Source organism: Anser brachyrhynchus (assembly GCF_964034855.1).
Source record: "Anser brachyrhynchus genome assembly, chromosome: 1".
NCBI classification, from domain to species: Eukaryota; Metazoa; Chordata; class Aves; order Anseriformes; family Anatidae; genus Anser; species Anser brachyrhynchus.
Genome location: NC_137694.1, coordinates 130,999,826 through 131,016,157, shown reverse-complemented (window position 1 = coordinate 131,016,157; position 16,332 = coordinate 130,999,826). Strand labels below are relative to the sequence as shown.

Genomic DNA, 16,332 nt, shown 5'->3' with positions numbered 1-16,332 from the left:
AGGAGTGCCTCACATTCTGGGATTTGCATCTTCTGCTTGATCAAGGAGCAAACCTGACAATGCTTCATTTCCATATTTACACATACAAGAAATCAGCATGTAATATACACTCAAGAGACTTCTGTACCATGGGTTATATTCAGTTTCCTCTCCACCCCCTCTGACCTCCAGTTATGCAGGTATGAGACCAGATCATTGTTTGAAAAATATACATTTTAATGTAATTATCTTGCTGTAAAGCTCTACTGTAAACCAGATCTCTGGAATGGACTAAGTTAGAAAATTACCCTTTTGTAAACAGTTACTGTTAACTTCAGTGACTGAAACAGAGAGGTGAACTGAGACAAAGATCATGATGTGAACGGGTCAGGGTAACAGCAGTGAAAATGAAGACCTTACTTGAACAGATCATAGGAAGGATGTTCTCCATCACTTTGTTCCCTCTAGGAGATAATTTGCTGAAGGGAAATATTTGGTAAATCAATGGATGAGCTCAGCAAGGAACAATCCCTTGTCACTGCTCCTAGCCCCAGTGACCCAGTTCTCAAGGAACAGTAGAGCCCTAAGTCCAGAGACATCCTTTCTGACACTTGACTGTGGAAGGTATTTTATCCTCCTCCTCCAAGGAGGTGCTCAAGAGGCTGCTACAAAGGAAAGTCTTACTAGTAGCAAAGTAATGAACATGACACCCTCAGCAAAGAGCCATGCTCTCCGGGGGATGACCCCCATCACCTCCACCTCTGTGATTTCGAGCGTGCTGCTGGCTCGAGCCAGCCACAGAGTCTGTGGGTGGTCACAGCAGCGTCCTCTGCCTCCCATCACCAAAGCATCTCCTGTGGGACCTCACAGGGTCTGTGTTCCTGAAGTCTGCGAGGTTTCTTAGCTGTTTGGAAGGTGTCCCACATCTTAATTTCTCTGGGGAAATTTCCACTCATCTTAATACACAGAGAGTAGTTTAGTGCTGTGCTTGTTGGACTAGATTTTCAAAAAAAGCCAATTTAGATATGAAGAGTAAATGATCAGTGTCTTTCAAAAGATCTCAGTACACTGGGTGTTTGAGCTCTTTGATAATCTGCCTGTGGCTGTCACTGTGGCAGCTGCAGCTTGCTGAGTTCCTTTGAAAAACGGGTCCCCATGTACTTCTCTCAATGTGGGTTGCATTCGTTTAAAAATTTGGCTCCATTTCTGGGTGGTGAGTTCATGAGCAGTGTAGAAGCCTAAAATTCATTACTTTTCAAATAGGTTTAACTGCTTTTGAAAATTTTACTCAAGGACCTTTTTTACAAATTTTGTGCACAATTAAGGAGAAAGAAGATAGTCTCTTTGCAGCTATCATTTAGAGGCTGGTTAAAGGTTGAGAACTGACAAAAGCATCTATTGAAAGTATCTGTGGAATCTCTCATTGTCCAGCAGAAAAACATTACAATGCAGGACCAGGCTTGGGAGACCTGCATTATTCTATTCACAACTCTGCCAACAGCCTGTTAAGTAACATTGTGCCAGTCACTTTTTGTCTGCATGTGACTGAAGGTTACCCCCAGCGAAATATGGATAATGATGCTTACCTTGTTTTGGAGGGAGGTTTGGGATCTTGAAATGAACACTACAGCAGAGGTGCCTATGCTCATTTAAAGGCCCAAATGTTTTGTCTGCTCAGGGAAGATAATGCTAGACAGCATTCATTTTATGATGAAAGAAAAGTTTAATAATTAACAAAACTTCTCATATACAAATTATGACAAGACAAAAATATCTCTGGGAAGCGTGTTCTACATTTCTAAGTTACTTGTGGGGAAGTAGGCTAGGCAAGTGTGAATACAGCCTGTGTCCTGCATGCTGGTAGCAGGCATGTAACCCAAAGCAGTCTATTAAGTCTGACATAAACAATAAATATTTTTGTAATCTGAACTAAGTTTCAGGCTTCACAGAACCTGTAGTGTTTTTTTCTTCTTTTTTTTTCTTCTTTTTTTTTTTCTGTGTGTATTTTCAATTTCTCATTCTCTATGATCAAAAGAGGTTGTCCTAAAACCTGAAGCCTGGTTTTATTAAACCCCCAAAACTAGAAATCTTTTACTTTAGACTCGAAAATTTTCTTGGAATGAAATAGCTGCCTTGCAATGACAAAGGTGAAGTGGATCTTCTCAGAGAACATGAAAGCCTCTTCCATCACATGTGAAAACACCTGGGACATGCTGATCTGCCTACACTCATCTCAAAAGAACAGAAGAGTGACCCAAATCCAAGTCTGCTGGAAGATAACAAGTGGTTCCAGCAGGGTTTTCCCTTTCCTGTCTTTGTTCACCCCACAAAGTTCACTATGTAACAGTATGAAAAATGTCAGCATATAATCATTTAAACTGTGATGAATCATGACTTAGTGGCTGTACTAGAGGATTTTTGGCAAATGAATCATATTGTTGTCCATCTGGAAGACTAAAGGCTCGTGGTGAGAGCTGGAGCTGTTATGGCTCTCAGTTGTGGGTTTACAAATCCCAGAGGTTCACAGAATTACAGAATGGTTTGGTTGGAAGGGACATTAAAGTTCATTTAATTCCAACCCCCCTGCCCTGGGCAGGGACACCTCCCACCAGACCAGGTTGCCCAAAGCCCCATCCAGCCTGGCCTTGAGCACCTCCAGGGATGGGGCATCCACAGCTTCTCTGGGCAGCCTGTGTCAGTGCCTCACCACCCTCTGAGTGAAGAATTTCTTCCTTATAGCTAATTTAAATCTACTCTCTTTTAGTTTAAAGCCATTATCAGTTGTCCTATCACTACGCCCCTGACCAAGAGTCCCTCCTCAGCTTTCCTGTAGGCCCCCTTTAGGTACTGGAAGGCTGCTGTAAGGTCTGCCCTGAACCTTCCCTTCTCCAGGCTGAACAACCCCAACTCCCTCAGCCTGTCTTCATAGGAGAGGAGCTCTAGTTCTTCAGTCATCCTCGTGGAAGCACACATTCTTCTGTTGTGAAGTCCCTCTGACCAGACTCCCAACAAACCTGGGGGAACTCCTGGGAGAGGTGTCCCACTGCGCAGTGTAGACAGGCTGCTTTGGTAGCCCCGTGGTGTCTCTCCATGCCCCCAGCATGTATTCTGTTGTGCCAAACCCTGTGCTGCCTCCAGCTGGGCTCTGCCCAACCTGGCAGCCTTGCACAGGGCTGGCCCCAACCCACTGAAGCACTTTTTCTAGTGCACCTGGATCAAATAGCACAGTTGCTCTGCGTCCTCTTTTTTTTTTTTTTTTTTTTTTAACATTGGAAACCTAAGGTCTATTTTTTAAAACAGGCTTTTGTCTGAAAGGAATACCAGAAAATCTGGCTTGTTTTCCATTCCCTTGAGCTCTCAGCACAGCACTCTCTCGGGTGCTTGGTTTGAAAACATATGTAAGTAGCCCTTCTTAAAGTTAAGGGTACACATAAGTCCTTTGTTGACTGAGTGAACAGCAGCAAAGCAGCTGAAAACACTGACCTGGGTCACAAGAATGAAGCAGAAAAACGGCTCCTGGAGTCTCCCTCTTATGATCCCTTTCTGGGACATGGCTCCCAAGTGCCTGGATATTTTCCAGATCATGTTCTGATATATTTCCCTTCTCAGCAAATCAATTATCACACTTTTGTCGTCTAATGTCTGATTTGAATCACCATCTCCTTCACTTCCAAGTACTTCTAGCAGTTGATAAAACATTCTTTTTGCCTGCAAAAATGAGCAGTTGCAAGGGGAAATGTAAATTACAGCTTCATTTAATTTTGCAGGCTGGATTCCAAATTAGCTGTATTTTTCTGCAGTCCAGAAAGTCCTTGTATATAATCATAAATAGCCTATCTGATATAAAGCCGTAAGCCATCAGTGTTGGTTATACCTTAATTAAGCTCTAAGAAAGAGCATTTCCAGACTTTTGTAATCTGAGCGAGTCCCTCTCTGCTGCATCTAAACATGTGTTACCTACAGATGCCATTATGATGGGTATCTCATAAATAGCAATGATCACCTTGAACAGTAAACTTTGTCCCTTGCTATTGTTACCTCCAAATTAAAACATAAACAAAAAATGTGCAGAGTTCAGCCTTCCATGGTTAACTGCAGGTGCATGGTGTTAATATGCATTTGCCTGCTTTAACTATGTTGCTGATTTTATCTTAATTGGCTTTATTCGGTTCATTTACCCTGGGGGATGAGTTTGGCTCCATATCATTATACTCTTTCATTGGAACAATTGAATACTGGAGTGCAAACAAAGTAAGTGTGCTCTCATTTAAGAATGCCCAAAAGCTGTTTTGGTCACATTATTTGCAGTATGAAATAAACTTTTATTTTTATTATTTTTATTTTTGGCGAGGCGGTGAACCTCATCTCACGAGGTATTAGTGAGCAGACCTTTTTTCATCTAAAGAGTTAACGGAGATTTTTTTTCCCCCCTATTTTTTCTCCTACCCAGGCAGTGATGAGATTGTCCAGTAGGTGGCTGGCATTCCCCGGCACTAGCCGGCGGCTCCCACGGAATGACTGCGATCATTTAAAGCAATCCTGCTCTCATCATGGGAAGCCGGGGAAGAATTGACGTCCGGAAGATCCTGCCTATAGGATCCGAGCCGTCAGAGGAGCCGTGCTTTTCCCTCACTTTAAATCCGGCCGGGGAGTGCAGGTGCTGAAAGCCAGAAGATATGGGGAAAGCAGCATGACGGCAACTACCAAAAGTTCTTGCTGGCTGCAATTCCCTCCTTTCGGACTCCGTTCTGCTCGGCAGACCTGGAGCTGGGAAATTAACTAGCCTTGATTTTGAAAATGCCTCCCACTGACTGGGCTTTGAATGTGATAAATGGCCTTCCAGAGCTGGGGAGCAGCTAACAGAAAGACAAGGCAACGAGGAAAAGACAAGTTCCAGGATTCAAACTCTGGTAAAAGATGTTCTCTTTTCAACTTACAGAAACTGTACTGGTAAGCAACGTGCAGTGGCTTTTTTGTTTTATTTATTTTAAAAACGTTTCACAAGGTGAAATGACTTTTAAACTTTTCTGACTGTTTAAAGCAACCAAGCGGCAGCAAAATCAAAGGAAGAAATTTTATTCAAGGATTTTCAAAAAGTTGTCTTCTGAGAAAAGAAAAGTAGGACAATGGCATCTGGAGAGTGCCTTCTGCTGGACCTGGAAACGGATAGCTTCATTCTCTACAACATCTCTGTCAACCAGAGTGCAAACCTCTCCATCCTCAGCGATGAGTGGTTCTACCCAGCCTTCCTCTACGCCATCCCCACCATTTACGGGATCATCATTTTGATAGGCCTTATCGGCAACATCACTTTGATTAAGATCTTCTGTACTGTGAAATCCATGAGAAATGTCCCTAATTTGTTCATCTCCAGCTTGGCTCTGGGAGACCTGCTGCTCTTAGTGACTTGCGTGCCTGTGGATGCCAGTAGGTACCTTGCTGATGAGTGGCTCTTTGGCAGAATCGGATGTAAACTTATCCCCTTCATACAGCTCACTTCTGTAGGGGTGTCAGTCTTCACTCTCACTGCTCTCTCAGCTGACAGGTAAGCCTGCTGCTGTAGCTTTGAAAACTCTGCATATTTCCAGTTCTGTAAAATGCACAATTATGGACATCTATTTTCAGGTCACAAATACATTGCTCATAAGTGACATTTTTAACCTAACATTGGAAAAAGAACACATTCTTTTAAATTTCTGCTGGTTATGAGCACAAAACTTGAGGAAGAAACAAGCTGAATGCAGGTTACTTTTTCTGGGTTAAACTGTGCAGTTTAGCAACTAGTCTAACTTAATTAAAAGAAAACCAAGAACAGATCAAGCCCAGAGAGGAAAAACAGCTATTCATGAAAGAAGCTCTACTAAAAGACAGCATGTCCATATTTGCCAAAAAGATAATTGATCCATACTTCATGAAGTGTGAAGGCACTGGAACAGCAATTTAAAGTGCAGTTAGAATCAATTTTTTCTAGTGGCTTGCTTCCTTAGGGCTAACACCATATGAGGCAACATTTCATGAAATATGTTCAAAGTACTCAAATAAAGATGCCTGAAGTCAGGCATCTCAGTTCACTGTAGTCAGTACATTTCCCTTGATTAAATGCTTTGCCCCGTAGCCAATCAAAAATGATCTGTGCTGTTGGTTTGGAAACTTTGTCTTCCAATAAAGTTTGGTGAAAAGAACATGTAATAGCTGTGCTATTTTAGGCTATATGAGAAAAAGGTTTTCTGCAGATGATAAGCTTCTAATAATCCAACTCTGTTTTGGATTTCTGTGAGGATTTGGAAAATTATCTCAGAGCATTTAGATTTAAAATCAAAAGACCTTGAAATCAAATGTTGTTTTGAAGAAGGAAGCCTTCCTTTATGAAAAGATTTTAAGTATTTGTTAGACTGTTGGCCTTCACAGAAGCTCATATGCACATCATAGAGGCCAAGATGTCTTGTTTCTAATTTTGATGCTTCAGAAAGAGACTAAGGAATACATTGTCACCATGTTAAACATAGGAAATTTCACAGAAATACTAAGATTTCATATGAGAAAAATCCTTATAGTTTTGTCTTGGTCACAAGGAAGTGGAAATAGCCTTGTTTTAGGTAGTGCCTTACATGCCATGCTGTGTGTCTCCTCCCAACCTCCTAGTTTAAAATATCAGACTGTTTATGCTCAGTTTTCAGGGTTGTTCACATACACATTTCAATATACCTTATGGGATTTCAATAAACGCAGATCACACACTGTGTTTCAGAGACAGAGAATGGTCAATATGTTTTGTATCACAGCAGTTCAACTCCTCTGCGATAGTTATGTATAAAAATAGCACCGCCTGCCCAAATAGCAGATAACAAACATGCCTATGTGCAGACAAAAGTCTTCAGACAATTTACTGTAAAAACACTGGGAAAATGGGAAAACTGCACAAACTCTTTACTAAAGGATCACCTACACTTTCACCCTTGAGTTTCTTGTGACAGCTGGAACCCTGCTCTGGAGAAAATGTTAGGAAAATAAGTATTTCTCCAGGGAATTCATCTTTCCAAAGCTCTGGTCAAAGTTGTTTTAAAAAAAGTGTCAGGGAAAGAAAAATGCATCATAAAGAAGATTATATTAGAGAGATTTGTTGCTGTCTCATCACGCCACATAAAGTAAACAAGGCAAATGCTTTTACTGAGCAGCACATCAATAGTGTTTTTTGCCTGAAGTAAGTCAACAGAGCAGAAAACAGCAGCTGTAGCAAGCTTGGGTTTAGGCGACTTTAAATTCCCAACTTCAGCATTGTCTGAATCCTCTTAACCATCATGCTGCACTGGTAATCAAATTTTGCAACACTTTTCCAAGCCAGTTGGCTATAAGGGAGGTGGGCACGTGTGTGCGAGAAGACTTTATGTTCCCATCTTCAAGGGACAATTTTGCTGTCTTTGAATGCATCTCTAGTTCAGTGCAGAAGGAGATAATAATAAAACATTTACCTTTATTAGATCTATGAATCTTAACTGCTGTGCACTGGACCACAAACAGGATTTATATATTAGGTTTACTGAAGTTTTCATTTTGGTATATTAGCAGCAGTGCTAGGATAATTTTCTCATGGAATAATATGGTCTACATTTTGCCAACTCACAGACCATTAGTCTATCTATATTTTCTGAGAAATGTCACCCCAAACTCTAGTACACAGTATTAATCATTTCAGAATCATTAAGAAAATAAACTTAAAATGTACAGGGAAAACTTCCAAGACATGCTTTGGCTGTGAGCAGCATGGTGATGCTTGCCTGAGTCCACAGAGGGACCATTAGTCCAGCATTCTGAGGTGGCCCCTAGGGCAAGGAGATGCTGACCCTGGAGTGTGGAGAGGTTTCATAGCAGGCTGCTTCCAAGGTCAGATGTGGCCTTGCAGAAAGGGTGAGCAGCAGCTCAGCCCTGCAGGGAGATGTCTGAGGGTGTTGTGGTCAGAGCAGGGTAACAGGAGGACTCAGGAGTCTGGTGGGTGACACTGCTCAGGCACAGCTCATCTCCCTCAGCTTTTGCTGTCTGAACGGAGGAGCCCCTCCAGGATAGCCAGCAAGGTGTCCCATAGTCCATGGAGAAAGGTACCTCCAGAGGAGATAGGATAAACCACTGTGTCAGGATACTTCCCTTCCTCCTTGGGTACAGACAAAGTCTTGCTGTTTAACATGAAACCTGCCTGAGATGCTCACATAAAACACGTGAATTTCCCTGTTCTCATGAATCAAAGCCATGGACCTTTAGAGAGAAAAGCCTCCTAACCCATCTGATGTGAATAACACTTCACAGCACTGTCTCCAAGGAAAGGGAGACCTGTCGGTGCACCACAGACTTTTGTCTATAATTCATTTTCTGAGGAAAAAAATAAAAAAAAAGATAAAAAAACGCTCAATTATAGTCAGCTTCTATTAACAAAAAGCTAGTAGGAACAACTGCAGGCATTGCTGACAGTGTCGTGGTAATGCCTAGAGACCTGGTATCCCTGGGATCAGAAATCTGCTGTGCAAAGAAAAAGCAGTGTGATAGAACAGGGTTATTCCCATAGAGGTGCCCATTGAAACATAGTACGAAAAGCAATGGGTGGATGTGATGAGCCAATACGCTATGGCAGAGAGTGGTGAGAAAAGTCTGCTAGAAGTTACCACAGTGCCACAAACCATCTCTGTTGCTTTACATCCCCTTCTGAAGACCAGGGGCCCAGTTTTAATACGTTGTGCTCACCCCACATCAAGGGGGCAGAGGTGTCCTGAGGTACACTATTATTCTTTCCATCTCCACTTCATCATGTGTTAGGCAGGGTCAATAACACCGACTCTGTCATCTCCTGGTGACTGCAGATGCTGAGGTAAGTGCCAGCCTCCACCACAGAGCACTCAAAGCAGCTCCGTGGTTTGACCCACCAAGACCCAGAGGTTATACAGAGGATTGGTTGCTCGCTTGCAAACCTTTCTCAGAATAAAACAGAAGGACAAACTGCCAGCTTCATCTTTTCCTGCGGTGGGAGTCTCCCAGGCTGCGAGGTGCTCTGTGTGCACATGCACACGTGCAGATCTGCACAGGTTTAGTTACATAGGACATAGCCATGGGGTCCCTGGGTGTTCAGCCTGGCTCTGTGTACAACCAAGAGATTGCATCAGGCTAAAGTTAAATTATTCGAGAGTGTGAGGTAGGGTAAAATAGATTTAACAATATTAGAAATGTATTTTCTTCCAGACCACTCTGATGGCTGCATAGTGTCCTCATCTCTCTGGCCACATTTGTAGGAGCAGTGGGAGCTGCCTGTGAGACTTTTCCTTTGAGCCTGGCAGATTTACAGAGCAGCCAGGACAGGGTTAAGGCCTGTGGTGTGCTTACAGCCACCCTCCAGGAGCGATAAGGTGCCAGGGCTGAGTATACAAGAGCAAGGAAACAAGCAGTCGATGAGTGTGTATGCATGTTTGTGTGTTTTAGAAAGGCTGCAAACGAGGCTGACAGGGGAAGGACATCTGTCTGAGCTGCTCTTCTGCTCTGACAGAGCAGCAGATTTCTTCAGCTACTCTTCAGCTCACCCCTGCAAAGAGGGAGCTTCAGTTTGCTTGTCTGCCCTCCTCCTGCAAGAGACTCAAGGTATAGAGGCAGCCTGCACGAGCGATCACACCTGGGCTGAGAGCCCTGGCAGAAAAGCCGAAGCTGGCTCGGCAAGTGACAAGAAATTAAGGAAAATTTCTGCACAGTAAGAGGAAAAGCAGCCCATTTAATTGCCCTTGTCATGGGAGATGTCTTTATTTAATTGACTGTTTCTCCCATGACTGACAGGGTTTAGACATTTGCATTTAAATTAGGCAAGCTGTCAGGCACTGATCATACTTGCCCACTGTTTTGCTGAGATTGTAAAAAAATCGAAATGCCCTGGTGCTCATGCAATGAAGCCTTCCTGAAGTAATGTTTCTTTTACAAGTACACAACAGAGCAAGTGTAAAGCGTAATTGGAGTTTGCAAACGGAATCTTTACCTTAAGCACCTTGCATTATCCAGATTTTAGTGCTGGAAAACTGCAGGAATGCCTGACACCCTGAGCTGCTGCCAGCCAGTCATAGGAGGCAGTGACATTTATTGTGGGGAGACACATGGGGTGACGTTATGAATATGAGGGTAGGTGGCTTACCTTGGTGAGACCAGCTGGAGACAGCAGGAATTGCAGTAATACAGGAGCTCTGAGGCCTGAAATAAGGCTACTAACAATGGCAATCAGTCTTGCAAATGTTGACCTCAGTGTTTGGATGCAGGTATGGATGCAGGGATGCAGCAGTGGGTCCAGATGCCCTGGACCCCTTGGAGTGGGTCACAGCCACAACCTTCTGATGTTCCTCTGAACTCATGAAGAAGTTTGTTTATGTAAGAAATAAAGACCCATACAATCCTCTCTCCCCCCCCCCCCCCCCCCCAAAAAAAAAATAAAAATCAGTGGTGGAAGGAAAGAAACAGACCCAGAATTTCTAGAAGGAAGTCTCTGAATATGCAAAAAATATTTGTTTGGTGGACTCATCCCTTTTGAGCTTTAGATGTCTCCTGCTCCCACTATTAATAACACATACAATACCAGAGAAGGAGTAACATCTACATGTCAGTTCGTTTTATTTTACAATGCCAGATTATGGCTCCACAAGAGGATTAAGTGTTCCACCCTGAAATAAAGCTATGAAAAGCTTTTCTCGCTCTACTCTGCGCTGGTGCGGCCTCACCTCGAGTACTGTGTGCAGTTCTGGGCACCACGGTACAAAAAGGACATTAAACTGTTAGAGAGTGTCCAGAGGAGGGCGACGAAGATGGAGAAGGGCCTAGAGGGGAAGACGTACGAGAAGCGGCTGAGGTCACTGGGCCTGTTCAGCCTGGAGAAGAGGAGGCTGAGGGGGGACCTCATCACAGCCTACAACTTCCTCGCGAGGGGAAGTGGAGAGGCAGGTGACCTATTCTCCGTTATCACCAGTGATAGGACCCATGGGAACAGTGTTAAGCTGAGGCAGGGAAAGTTTAGGCTGGACATCAGGAAGAGGTTCTTCACCGAGAGGGTGGTTGCACACTGGAACAGGCTCCCCAGTGAAGTAGTCACTGCACCAAGCCTGTCTGAATTTAAGAAGCGTTTGGACTGTGCACTTAGTCACATGGTCTGAAATTTTGGGCAGACCTGTGAGGTGCCAGGAATTGGACTTGATGATCCTTATGGGTCCCTTCCAACTCGGGATATTCTATGATTCTATGAAAAGCCAAACTGATTTCCACAGAGTTGATTTACAGAATGATGCTTTTCTTTAATACATCATTTACAAAGTGTCAGGTCCACGGTGGTTATGAATTCATTCCAGGCAGTCTAGTAGCAACATTCATGAAATCCCTTCAGGTCACCAAGGCACAATTTTGGGGCAATTTACTTGTGCTGTAAGTTAGTGTGCAGCCTCAGGAAGGTTTTGAAAGGGTGGCTGAGAAAGCCGCTCTCTGAACTACCAGGACAATCCCAAGTCTGGTCAATGCAAGCTGGCAGAATGATACCCTCACACGTGCATTTTGGATCCACCAGTGTGATCTCAGCCAGCATATCAGTCCTTCCAAACCAGAGAAGAAGTCCTGAGGGGCTTTGAATGCCATCCCAAAGCCTTCTCTCCCACTGAAGCACGGGGCAGGCACTGCCAGTCGGTGCTGCTGGCATGGTGGCCCTGCCGCTGCTCTTCCTGTGCTGATGGCAGAAGGTGCACACAGGGAGATACAGGTATCTCTTTCATCCCATTCTCCAAGTCTTAGATACTGTGTTGCTGCCCAGTGTCAATACAATACAAACACTCTTAACACTCTTGGTTTTAGCTCTCATTTCCTAAGCTCCTGCATCCATCTGTACCAAGAGAAACAGATCAACAGCACAAACTTTCAGAGTATCTTGATTAGCTGGAGCAGATGGCTAAAACATGATAGATGCAGTACTATAGCCAGGAACATTAGAGCTCCCATTCATATCAGTGGGACCAGCGCACGAATCCAGGGCTAGAGTCAGTGCTAATGTGTTGGAGACTGTCAATATTTAAGCAATCAAAAGGAAGAAAAGTTGGATTACCTATTGTTTACATTTCAGTAAAACCTGAAAACCCCAATCAGTTGTCATGGTCTCGTGGTATGAGGTGCTGTGTGCACCGTTAGCAAGGAGAGCAATTGGCCGCAGAGAATTTGCCAGTCCCATCAGCTCAGGCATTCGTACGTGGAATTCAGAGGTGGGCAACAGCCTGGCCAAAAAGAGGAAAAGGGATTTCAGCTGAAAAAGCTCACCTGCATATGCAGTGAAAAATCCTATATCTGCTTTGCTGGCAGAAAGCCTCTGGAATAACCTGTTTTCTTTTTATTTTGAAAAGCGACTCAAGCATTAGCCCTGCAGAGACCCCTCCGGTTGCCTCTCACCAATTCTGAACCCGCGTGCCCAGCTCACCCATGTCGTGTGAGCAGCTGGGGACCACGGGGTCCTGCCCGAGCTCCTGTCAGCAGGCTCTTTGGTTTGCCCCCACACCATCTGATCGAGCAGAGCAGGGAATTTCAGTGTCCAGAAACCAGCCTGTGTCTTGGGCAGAAACCAAAGTGATGCTTCAGCCCATTCCAGTGGTGAAGCACCAAAAGGAATCCTAGCACCAGCCGATATGTGTGATGTAGAGAAAGGCAGAAAGATGGAGTCCCTTGCAGAAAACTGCCTTCCTGACCACAGGCTAGCAGTCAGTTTAGCCAGAGTGCAGCAAACTGTCAAGAATCAAAGGGAAAAGCATTGCCAAAGCTCTGTCCACCCTGTCCTTGCCTGCCCTCTGGACAGTCCCTGTGGCTCCTTGGGAGGGCAGGACGAAAAGCAGCAGTGGCACTCTAAGAGTGAAAACTATTTCTTCATACCTGCAGACAGCTCTGAAGCATGAGATTTAGCCATGGCTGGTCAAATGGCCTGGAAGGGCCAGAGATGCAGATGCTGGGCCAGAACTGACGGCTCCGGCCATCCAGATCAGCTGCTTTTCTTGCCCTCACCCACACACAGAGGCTGCTGCGTATCTCATGGCATTTGTATTAAAACAGATCATTTCAGTGACACGAGGCAACATTAAAATATTCTAACTAAAGGTGCCCTTTCCCTCTCATTGGTCTCCAATATTCTGCTATCCTCACTGCTTGGAAATTGTCATATTTCAATCTAAATTTGTCTGACCTCTGACCACTGCATCTGTCTATGCCTTTCTCAGCAGGATGGAAATATCCCTTACCTCTGCTTATCTTCTCAATATGAAAATGCATTCTTGTGGTGATCAAGGCTCCTTGGAAGGCATCATCCAGCTACACTGGCTTAAAGCTGTATTCTCTGATTCGATCTCCTCTTGGCAGGCTATTCTGAACTCTTCCTGCTATTTGATATTCTTCTTAAAAGCATATGGTACCACAGACAGACCATTCACCATGGTCCTACAGTGCTGGAGGCACTACAGACACCATCACTTCCCTGCTACTATTAATAATTGAACTAATAACAGCAGTAAAGGATAGTGTTAGACTATTTAGCCCCAACATGGAGCTAAAAGTTGATATGGAGGTAATGGCCTTTTGGGACACCTATCTTTGATGAAGCCACAGAAAGGACATACACATCATATAAGCATAGCTGACAGCTTTATACTAGCTAGCTCAGATACTGATTGCTCCAAAGCCATAACACCATAAGAATGGCATGGGATATTTGATTGCCAGGTGTATAAGAGATGCTCCAAAGTCTTGTTCTCCTTTCCTTGAAAGCCCCCCAATTATTTTGCCGTAATCTGCTCACTTGGGTCCTACATGCACTGCACTCATATGAGTTAAAATGGCTTCTGTTAGACTATGGGCAGTTATCCCAATCACTCTGACATATTTTTTTGCAGTCTGCTCAGTAACTGTGCCATCTGCAGACTTTCCCAGCAGAGGCTTCATACCTTGCCCAAGGCACCTGATAACTGCAGTAAATAGTACTGCAGCTAGAGCAGGTTCCCAGGACCCAGGCTACAAATGGCTTCACGCACTGCTACAATTTTACCAGCATGTTTGGGGACCCTCTGGGGTTGCCAAGGGGCTCGGGGTCCTCACCTGGACCAGCTCCCCTTCTTGAGCCAGGGCATCTATTTTTAACCCTTGTTTCATAGGAGAGAGGCAGGGATCACCTGGGCATGTATGGAGAAGGGAAGAGCATGCATGTCTGGGCACACTCTTGGGCAAGTCTACATCTAACAAGGTCACCCATGCAAGCATGCCCAAACAGGCTGCTCGCTTGTATGCCAGCAGGGCACACACCCTTCTTACATCACCTACAACCTTGTGACAACAGAAAAAAAAAAAAAAAGAAAAAAAAAAGACTAACCTTGCCATACATTAAACAACAAGGATTAATATTAATTGTCATCTGTTAGTATTATTAGCCTCTCCATTCTACCATCTACTACTGGCCTTGAACAGCCCAAATTCTTGCACTTTTCTCAGTCACAACTTCCACCTTTTTGAACTTCACAGTTTTGGAGCCAGTTCCCCAGTTCTCGGGAATTTCTCTATTTTTTCAAGATATGTAGAAAAATTAAAAAAAAATAAAAAAAATAACACCAGTTATTCCCCAGCTGGTTCCTTTAATACTCCTAGGTGCAAATTATTCAGGCCTGCTGGTGTGAAAATGTTTTGGGCTTGCAGATGTTGGCTCACATCTTCTTTAATACAGCTGGTGACTTTTCTGCTACATCTAGAGCACTGCACACAAGCTATGGATACCTCCTCCACATTTGGGCTTAAATATCTAGTGATTGCCTTTCACCTTGTCTCCATCATTGTTTATATCTTCACTGTTTATATGTACGCCTGACTTAATGATTTTTTTGTTCCCGATGTATTTAAAAATGCACATTTGTTTGTCACACAGCGACCTTTGATATTTTGTTGGTTCCTCCAGCTTTCCTTATCAGACACCGACATTTTTAAACTCCAATATTTGCTGTCATTTACTTTTGTTTTTTTTCCCATCTGTTGCATATTGATTTTTTTTAATTACTTCTTTGAGGTTCTAGCACAACTCCTCATTTTCTCTCACTCAACGTAGCTTTTTGCCCTGCATGTTTTTTTCAGGGCAAGGTGTGGCAAGGGAGGAGGCTGGTGGTCAGCTGCTATTGTGTCATTAGCATTTCTCACTTTACATTTGCATTCCCAGTCCATTGCACTGGCAGCTGTTTTTAACTTCAAGAAGCCTGCTTCTTTTAGGTTCCATATATATACAGCGTTTTGTCCTTTTTCCACAAAATAAAGATAAGGTGCCATGGCTGTGCACTGTAGTGTAAGTGCTACGGTGTAAGGAACTGTTAAGTTGTAGGTCAGTGATGAGCTCTTCTTTCTCTGTCAGAGCAAAGTACAATATTGATTTATTGCTCATCACAGGCAGGACTTCTGGGGCTGAGAAACTGCCATTTTTAGAAACTCCAATGAATTTCGATTGCAGGCTCTGTAAGATATTCAGCAGTTACCTCATGTGTTTAGGTTAACCACTGATGCTCCTTTTGTGCACTGAAGGCTGTGCTTTCCAGAGAAATTAGGCTGACTCTCTAGTGAGATGAAGGGTCTGCACCTGAGGCCCCAGCTTTAGCTTCCCTGTTAAAATTTTAGTTCCATGCCCTCAGTCCTACACCACTGACAACACTGGAGACTTGTCCTGTTACAGCAAATCCTTAGATGGAAAGCATCACCAGCAGCCCTGGCATGAGCAAACCACACTGGTGGTGCCTGATCCCACACCATGCAGTGTGGGCACCAGCACATCCCCCTGTCCATACCGGGTGCTGAGCACTCAGAGAACTGCACAGCAGTTAGCTGGCACCAAGGAGCTTCTCCAGCTGGGGCACTGGCTGTGTTGGAGAGCTCACTAGTTTTGAAATCAAAGGAGGTATTTCAGTGCATAGGTCCCATCCCTCCCTCAGATAGCAGGTCTTATGTCCAACTTCAAGAACTGCGGCAAATGGCAAGGCTGACCCAACCGAAATCTTTGACTTGAGATCAGGGTTTCATTCACAGGCGTGAATGAAGGTCACCTGCAGAGAATAAATACCCTAGGTGCTAGGGGGTCTTTCTAATAAGGACAGCATTGCCCATGGGACATCCACTATTTACTCCAGTGACCTTTATATCTGTTGCTTCCTATATGTATAGTTAATTTTTTAAATATCTTGTCTTCTGGGTAGTCATGACTAGGAATAACACAGTCATTACTAAATAGTTACTATGTAAGCCTTCTTCCCCCCAGTGTGTAGTCTCAGTGTCGACCCCAGTCATTCCTGGATTGAAATTCCCATTCAT

At 44.0% G+C, this 16,332-nt stretch overlaps 1 protein-coding gene across 1 annotated transcript in view; it reads left to right on the top strand.

The window, feature by feature from the left end:
• Positions 1-4,460: 4,460 nt before the first annotated feature.
• The window catches only part of GRPR (gastrin releasing peptide receptor), a 32,611-nt gene continuing 20,739 nt past the window's right edge, over positions 4,461-16,332 (top strand). Inside the window, exons 1-2 of the mRNA XM_080557779.1 lie at positions 4,461-4,929; positions 5,021-5,524. Of these exons, the coding sequence (XP_080413905.1) occupies positions 5,106-5,524 (419 nt within the window). The 5' untranslated portion in view covers positions 4,461-4,929; positions 5,021-5,105. The remainder of the gene's footprint in view (positions 4,930-5,020; positions 5,525-16,332) is intronic.